We start from the raw sequence: 8820 nt of genomic DNA on the forward strand, positions 1-8820 counted from the left end.
CCAAACCGAAACCGGTTTGTCAAAAATCAAAACCAAACTAGTTTTTCGTACAAAAAACCAAACCAAACCAAATTGTTTTGCCATAATCCAATGAAAACGGATCTACAAATTGAACCAAACCAAATACTCTAGAATAACAAATATCATAAAATAAACAGAAATTCACACCACATTTTCTGAGAATTACTAATTTTTAGAAAATGATAAGATATGACATAAAAAGATAAATGTTTTTTGGAATGATACTAAAATCCATATAGTAGAGTTCAAACTTTAAATCCAAATATGTAACTAAAAAATAACAATCTAGATTTGCACTCAGCAATCCCGAACTTGTATAACAAGTTGAGGATTTTGGGTTTAGGGTTTAGGGTTTAGGGTTTAGGAGTCCGAATTACCTCGATGCCGAGGAAGTAGTGGAGCTCCTTCATGTCCGTCATCTCGAACTTGTCGGAAAGGAGGGATTTGACTTTATTGATTTCGACGAGATGCTCACCTCCAATGACTAGGTCATCCACATATAAAATGATGACAATTGGACTTGCGGAATCGCTTCGTATATAGAGGGAGTTGTCCGATTTTGACATACGGAAGCTGATTTGATGAAGATATTGTGTTATCTTCGAATGCCAAGCACGCGGTGCTTGCTTGAGGCCGTAGAGTGGCTTCTTGAGTCGGCAAATCGCTTTCGGATGGGTGCTCGAGTTGAAGCCGGGTGGTTGGATCATGTACACCTCTTCTAATTCGCCTTGTAGAAAGGCGTTCTTGACGTCCATTTGATGGAGGTGCCACCCTTTCACCACGGAATCGGAATTACGGTCTGCACCATCGTCATCTTTGCCACCGGGGCAAAGGTCTCTTCGTAGTCGACGCCATGCGTCTGAGCGTATCCTTTCGCTACAAGTCGAGCTTTGTAGCGGTTTACGGAGCCATCGGCGTTATACTTCACCTTGTAGATCCATCTGCATCCGATCGCCTTTTAGTGTGGTGAGGTGGGAACGAGATCCCATGTCTCGTTCTTCCGTAGTGCCTGCATCTCCTCGTTCATTGCTTCCATCCATCACGGGTCCTTCACGGCTTCCGAAAAGGTTTCCGGCTCCCGTACTGTCGCTACCTTCATCATAAAGGCGTAATGGTATGCCATATAATCGTTATAGCCAAATCGGCTTACGGGGTTCTTTTCATGAGTGGATCGGCGGAGCTTTTCATTTGCAGAGATGAGGGCTTTTTTAGCTCCAATTGGTACATCGAAGCCGCTGAACTCACTATCGAGTGAGTGAGTCTATTCATCGTCATCAAAGCGATCGTCTTCATATTCCGCCATTTTCGCCTTGCCTTTGTCCATCTTCGGGCTAGGCCGTGATGTGCTTTGATCGCTCAAAGGCTCTTGTGGTCTGCTCAGTCGGGTCGTGATCGGACTTTCTTCGATCATGCGCGTAGGGCGATCTTCATCCTCGATCTCTTGTTCGGCAAATTCCAGGTTGAGCGGAGGAAAAGTTGTCTCTCGTGCGTACCAGGATGCGGACTCGTCAAAAATGACATCTCGACTTACTCGAGATTTTCGAGTTGAGGGTTGTAGCACTTGTACCCCTTTTGCTCCAATGAGTATCCTACGAGGATACATTTCTCCAACTTCGGGTCAAGCTTCTCTTCAGGGATGTGCATGTACGCTATCGCGCCGAATATCCGGATGTGCAATAAGTCCGGCTTCTTTCCGAAGTATTTTTCATGTGGAGTGACCTCGTGCACGCCAGATGTTGTACACCGGTTCATTAGGTAGATGACCGTATTTGCAACTTCGGCCCAATATGACTTGGGCATATGCTTCTCATTCATCACGGCCAGCGCTACTTCGAGGATGTGCCGATTTTTGCACTCGGCTACTCTGTTTTGTTGCGGAGTGTGTCGGCAAGTGAATTCTCGCCGAATTCTTGCCTTTCGGAGATACGCTGTGAAATCGTCCGAGAAGTACTCCTTGCCGCCATCCGATCGAAGGCATCGTACATGTCGGCCCGTGGCTTTCTTGACTTCATTCTTGAAATTTTGGAAGTGTCCGAACACTTCGCTCTTTTGCCACATCAGGTAGATCCAAGTGTGCCTAGAGAAGTCGTCAATGAAGAGCACGTAATATCGGCATCCGCCGAATGTAGCCGTCTGCGCCGGTCCCCATACGTCGGAATGGACTACGTCGAGTAGACCTTTGCTCACATTCCGCTCTTTCGGGAATGGGTGTCGGTGTTGCTTGCCGAATTGGCATGCTTCGCATACACCTTCAATCTCCTTCTCTTTGAATGTCGGGAGTCCGATGACGACTTCTTTCTATTTCATTGCTTTGAGTTTGTTAAGATTGATGTGGCCCATTCGCTTGTGCCATAGCTCTATGTTGGAGTCGGCTTTCGTGTTTTTCACGAACATGGCGGATTTCATCTCGCGTGAATCGAGAATGAACATCCGGCCCTCTCTTCGTCCGCGTACGATGAGTCGGCCCTCTTTTTCGATGAAGCAACCGCCTTGATTAAATCGAACTTGCATCCCTTGCTCTACAATTTGGCCACCGGAGACCAAATTCTTCGTAATGGTCGGTACATGCAAGACATTTTTAATTTAATTTTTCTTACCTTCTTTTCCGAACGGAACATTGCCAATGTGCCGAATCGGGTGCGTAGTGTCATCTCCGGTTTCGACATAGCCGGGTCGGTCCGGCTCTCGAAGTTCTCAGAACCATTCTTGATGCAATGTCATATGGTTCGAGGCACCGGAATCGACGAACCATACGTCTTCCGGACCGGAGGCACTAGTTGAGGTAGCGGCCAACATAGAGTTTGCTCTATGTTTCATCATGAACATTCCGCCACGATCTTCGTAGTCGGAGTTGTGCCCGTACATTTCGCCACGGTCGGAGTTGTGCGCGTACATTCCGCCACGATCTTCGTAGTCGGAGTTGTGTGCGTAATTCGTGAGTTGTCGGCTTGTGGAAGCCGATTCACGCATCTTCTTTCGGCACTCTTCTTCGTGGTGGCCGAGCTTTCCGCAATATCCGCATTCGGTTGCGTTTTGACGGCTCGGGCCGGAGTGGAAGCTCCCCCTTCTTGCGAAGGTTCCTCGTTGGCCTCCGTTTTGCGGCCGAAATTGGGAGTTGTTGTCGTAGGTCGGACCTCGTCCGCCTTGTCCTTGGCCGAATCGGCCTCTCGTTCGTCCGCGTCCTCTTCTTCCGTTAGAGTGCGTGTAGAGCATGTGGCCTTCCGACTCATTGCTCCTTGTACGCACGTGGTTTTCTTCGACCAATAGCATTGATTGGAGCTCGAAGGAGGGAGATTTCTCCTGTGCTAGAACGGCGGTTCGCATCGCGCCGAACCGTGGTGCGAGGCCGTCGAGGCATATTTGCACCATCTCATCATCATCTATACTTACGCTTATTGAGCCGAGCGAGTCGCAAAGCTGCTTGATCTTCAAGGTATATGTCGTGATGGACATGTCCCTTTATTGAATGTTGTTCAACTCTTGGCGGAGTTGAAGCTTCCTCGCGGTCGTGTTGGCGGCGAAAATCTTTCGTAGATTTTCCCACGCTTCCTTCGGTGTCTTGGCTTCTCGAATGTAACCGAGCATGTGGTCGTGAACACATGTCGCCAAACAATACATCACGCGGCTTGTGGCTTGCTCCCATGTTGCATATCCGGGAGCTGCTTCAGCGGGTCAGTCTTCATGCGCTCCTTTGATACTCACTTGGATTGCGCTAAGCGAGTTCTACGCTACGTGAGAGGCACAATGGATTGCGGCATCCTCTACAAGACCGCGATGCCAATACGACTTGAGGGGTACATAGACACCGATTGGGCTGGCTACAAAGTTGATAGAAGATCAACCTCCGGATTTGTTTTCTCCCTCAATAGCAGAGCAATATCCTGGAGTAGCAAGAAGTAGCCTATCGTCGCTCTTTCGAGTACAGAGGCGGAATATAGGGCTGCAGCCGTAGCTACGTGTGAAGCCGTATGGCTCAAGAGGATTTTGAAGGATCTAGGCATACCCATCAAGGATCCGACTCCCCTTTACCGCGACAACATGAGCACTATCTATCTGGCTCGGAACCCAGTGTTCCACGCGCGGACAAAGCACATCGAAGTGCACTATCACTTCATCCGAGAGCACGTTCTAGCTGGCGATGTCGACCTACAACACATTAGCACAAATCTTCAAACGGCCGACATCTTCACTAAAGCCTTAGGAGCCGACAAGCTATGGCAATTCATGACCGATCTCAGATTAACAATCCCTGACCTGCCAACCTTGAGGGGGAGTACTGAAGACATTACGCAATAAAGCGTGGATTCTACAAACCGCGCACATTACGCAATCACGCGTGGATTCCGCAAGAACACGTGGATTACGCAACCACGCAACGAAGCCGGGAAGAAAGACACAAGCCGAAGCACAGACTTCGCAACTACGCACAACGCAAACTGGAGCATGGATTCCGCAACTCCGCATAAAGTTAGTCGACACAGACTCTAGAACGCGAGTCGAAGCGGATTTCGGATACCGTTTGAAACCGACCTGACTTGAGCTTGAGGGGGCGTGTTGAGTATCAAGCTCAACTTGGTCTAGTGTGTGAACTCACCTTGAGAGTGAAGAGACACTCCAACGGTCAAGAGTCACCATTATGTCACCACTTTGTATTCTAGCATTTAGTATGAGTCATAGAATCATATTCTATGACACATAACTTATGAGCTTTCACATTCCCCATGCTCCATGAGTCTTGTAGTTAATGAAGAGATAGGGTGTCTACATAAAGCACCCTCCTCCCACCTTGTATAATGTTGAGTCTTTCTCCTTTGTCAATATACTTTTACCTTGCGTATTCCTTGTCTCTCTCACTCTCTCTCTCTCTCTCTCATACACACACATAACTCATATCTCTTCCGCTTCACAAGAATCCATCTCTTGATTCTTTACACAATCCATATAATAGAGTTTATACTTCAAATGAAGCATTTTCCAAATCCATATATGTAAATGAGTGTTCATCTTCTCATTTCCAATCTTTTCTTTAAGTTTGAATTAGGGATTCCTAAAAGTATAAAATATATAAAAGAATTAAGTAATTAATAATAATAAATTTATAAAAAATCAAATGAAAAACAAAATAGTAAAAAGTATGTAGTAAAAATTACATTGACTTTGAGGATCTCCAATTGCAACCACCATAGTCATTAACTTGTGAAGAATCAACATGATTCCTGTATATATAAAATACATAAAACACATAAGTAATTAGTAATCAAAATAACAAGTAATGTCTCAAATAAAAAACAACCAAGTAAAAAGTATGCACACCTTAATTTTCCTTTGACTATCATGTAAGATGTAATCTATTACCTCATCTTCACTAACAAGATCATCCAAATTCATTATTAGTTCTTCATAAATAGTGTGAAAATTATCGGGAAATTGAACATTAGATTCTTTTAAAACATCCATCCATGATCGAATACACATTTTAGCTTTGAATGTGCATGAATTAAGTTTGATCTTGTTATCAAAGGTCATTTTTGCTACTGAATTAGCCTCTTCAGCAGGTACTGTTGATGCCAGTACAGCGAGGTAATCACATGCCATCCTATATAGTTGTGGCATTGCAGATTTATTATCATTCCACCATTGTAATGGATCATTGTCTGTGCCAGCTGAAGGAAGTCTTATAAAGTGCTCAATTTCTGATTGTGAATCAGAAACAAGACTTTTATTATTTACACCCATTAATCTCCAAATTTTAGAGTTATTATCATTTGGAGGAATTATGGTTGAAGCCAACGATGGTTCAACATCACTCAAGAACGAGTGGTAATGGGATGTAATCATGCTTTCAACCAACTTAATATCTAACTCTCTTTCTATATGATCATTTGGAAGAGGCAATCTATGTAACGAATAAAAAGAATTAAAACCCAAATAAAAAATCAGCAAGCATGATGACAATTGTAAGACATAAAGGTAAGCATTACCTGGGATCAAGAAACATTGTTATGCGAGATGAAATAGACTTCAACGATTCTTGATACTTAATTAAATATTGTAAGCAATTCTCAGACGCACTTTGAAGTACCTCTTGTGTGAATCTAGATGATGTTGGAAGTGAAGAATCCAATAATTGATTATAATGATTTAGTAAACAATTATACGCTAGAGATGCTAGCGATAATGTGGGATATCTTGACCCTCCTAGAAAAGTAGAAACCTCTGCAGGTGTATCTAGCCATTCCTCCATGGCATGTATGTGGCTCCAATCTTCTCAAGTCAAGACATAACCATTGAAATCACTTGATATTGTTAAATCTGAAACTGTTAAAGTCAATACATCTCTATTCTTGATAGCTTGCCTAAACATTTCCAAGGTAGAATTCCATCTTGTAACAACATCAAGCCTTGGGGGTTCTCTTTCACGATGTTCAACTAGCCTAGCATACTTCCTAAATACTTCCCTTCGAACCTTACTAGATCTTATAGTCGAGAGAACTGTTCTCAACTTTTCTGTTGAGGGTGAGATAACCTCTAAAGCTGACTTGATGCCCAACTGAAAAGTATGTACCATACACTGTAACATATGTGACGGAGCCAAAATTTCCTTACCATGCTCATTTTGTAACAACATGCTCAACTCCTTTGCAACCGCTTGTGCATCACTAACTCCATCAAAAATTGTAGCTAATAATCAACTAGAAATATTAAAGGATCGAAGTCGACGAAAGAGGGCATGTGCACAACGTTTCCCTGATCCTACACTTGGAAATACATGCACAAAATCCAATAACATTGACCTCGACCTTGCTGTCTCAGGACATGCCCAATGAAGTGTCACCGAGCAGAAGCCCTTTAGACTTCTATTTGACCAGCCATCAAAAGTTATGGAAAATCTTGATTCGCATTTAGATAGCAAATCTATCACCTGATGGCGCAACACCACATACATTTCTAAGATAGAACGTTTAATCGTGCGCCTTGTCTTCACTTGATATCCAGGCACAATTTGATGTATGAACTCCTTAAATTCAAGTGACTCCACATGTGCATGGGGCAATATTCCCATCACAATATACTTTGTGATGGCAGCATCAATTTTATTCTCTAAAACACGAGATACTTTAGCAGACTCAATAGAAGATTGAATTTGTTGTGATATACCTGAATTTTGGTTTGAATCGCCGGATAGACGATGCTTTTCTGCCAAATTCTTTGCTATAGTACCTGTGGATGTTGTAGAAGACCAACAAACAGCACAATGATGGCATCGTTGTCGAGGTGTGCCATTATCCATATATGATATGATGTGAGCATTTGTCCATGATGTTCGTTGCCTTTTTCTTGAGTTGCTTGTAGTTGTTGGCCCATGGCTAACATTAACTGAAGATGACTCTATTGTTGCATTAGTTTGAGATGATGATTCCATTCAATGTTATTCCTATAAAACTCAATCAGCACATATCAATCACTCAAATAACACATATAGTTCCTTCTTTGCTATAAAATGTTATATAGAATTGAATCAGATTACTAAAAACTCACCCACAAAATTTTTTGGTTTAAACACATGAAGGTCATCAAGCATCAAAAGATTGAGCCTACTTACCAAGCATGTGGTAAAATGTTCCTAAATATTGTTTGTTGGAAGCAATGGCCCAGCTAATTCCAAAATTGATAAGGCCTAATTTTTATGTTCATAATAAGCAATGAGAGATATGTAGTCCTTTTATATGATGTATGGAAGACAAAATCTTCAAATTGTAGTTTAACATATTAAGTCTTCTTAGTATTGATTCACTCAATATCAATGTCGTGATACTTTCCGAGGATAATGATTATTTTACATGACCTCAAGCTAAATGACGTTAGATTCAAACCAACCACTTGTAACGAAAAATCACATTCTCATTTATAAAACATATAGCATCTTACAAATAGATAATGTGTAGGACATGGTAATCCATTGAAGATGATAGGTTACTTTTACATGCATGGGACATACACAAACGTTGGTGGTGATGAGGTGCAAAATATTTCTCCACTAAGTAAAGGAGAATTTTTTGTCAACAGTGAAGAACATGAGTTTTGAGGATTGAACAAACCTAAAGTTAATCGAAGCAAATTAAATTATCAAATGTGAACCACTGACATAATCCTTAATTTATTCATTATTTTGAATAGGTTAAAACTTGCAAATGCCCCTACTTTTTCAAAACTGCTTTACTTGACATTGGTTGACCCCAATTTCAAACAATTACGCACTTCAACAATTAGGTGCTTAATCCATAGATTTGGATATTTGGAGAAATAACAAAAATTAAAGGCTATTTAAGAAAGTAAAGAGAAACATGGATGCACTTCAAAGATTCCTTCCCACATGTTTTATAAGCTGATTTACCAATATTTAGTGAGCTTCACCCGTGAAAATTTCTTATCCAATTTCTGGCTAAATTTGTTATCAAATTCTCACAAAATGCATTCGTAGAGCTCATTATTATCATCTTTATCATTATTATATATCTCAAGAATCATTACCCCACTGAAATGGAGCTCCTATTAGGACAAATTAAAAAACACAAAAAGACAAAAATGAAATAACCTCTACCACATTAAAATCCGCAACAAATGAAATAACAATAACGATTAAAATATCAATATTCATGTTACAATAAGACCAGAATATTTTACACAAATGTTTTCCAAGTTCAGTCTTCTTGGGTGTGAACTTTACAACCCAAGGGAAGACTCTGTACAGACCCAAGAAAAACGCCATAGCATCAATCAGTTTGGTATTTCAATGGT

The 8820-nt window shown here is 41.7% G+C and overlaps 1 protein-coding gene across 1 annotated transcript; it reads right to left on the bottom strand.

Annotated features, from left to right (window-relative positions):
• Positions 1–4964: 4964 nt before the first annotated feature.
• LOC147861779 (uncharacterized) lies at positions 4965–6094 on the bottom strand. Its single transcript, XM_087322935.1, has 4 exons — positions 6003–6094; positions 5335–5917; positions 5172–5237; positions 4965–5068 (listed from the first exon to the last, which is right to left on the bottom strand). Exons 1-3 carry the CDS (start codon positions 6017–6019, stop codon positions 5226–5228), a joined length of 612 nt encoding a protein of 203 aa, XP_087179061.1. The 5' UTR covers positions 6020–6094; the 3' UTR covers positions 4965–5068; positions 5172–5225.
• Positions 6095–8820: the final 2726 nt, after the last annotated feature.

This window comes from Azolla caroliniana, unplaced genomic scaffold (genome assembly GCF_043228905.1).
Source record: "Azolla caroliniana isolate FFs.n. ecotype wild unplaced genomic scaffold, voAzoCaro1.0.p SCAF_7, whole genome shotgun sequence".
Classification (NCBI taxonomy): Eukaryota; Viridiplantae; Streptophyta; class Polypodiopsida; order Salviniales; family Salviniaceae; genus Azolla; species Azolla caroliniana.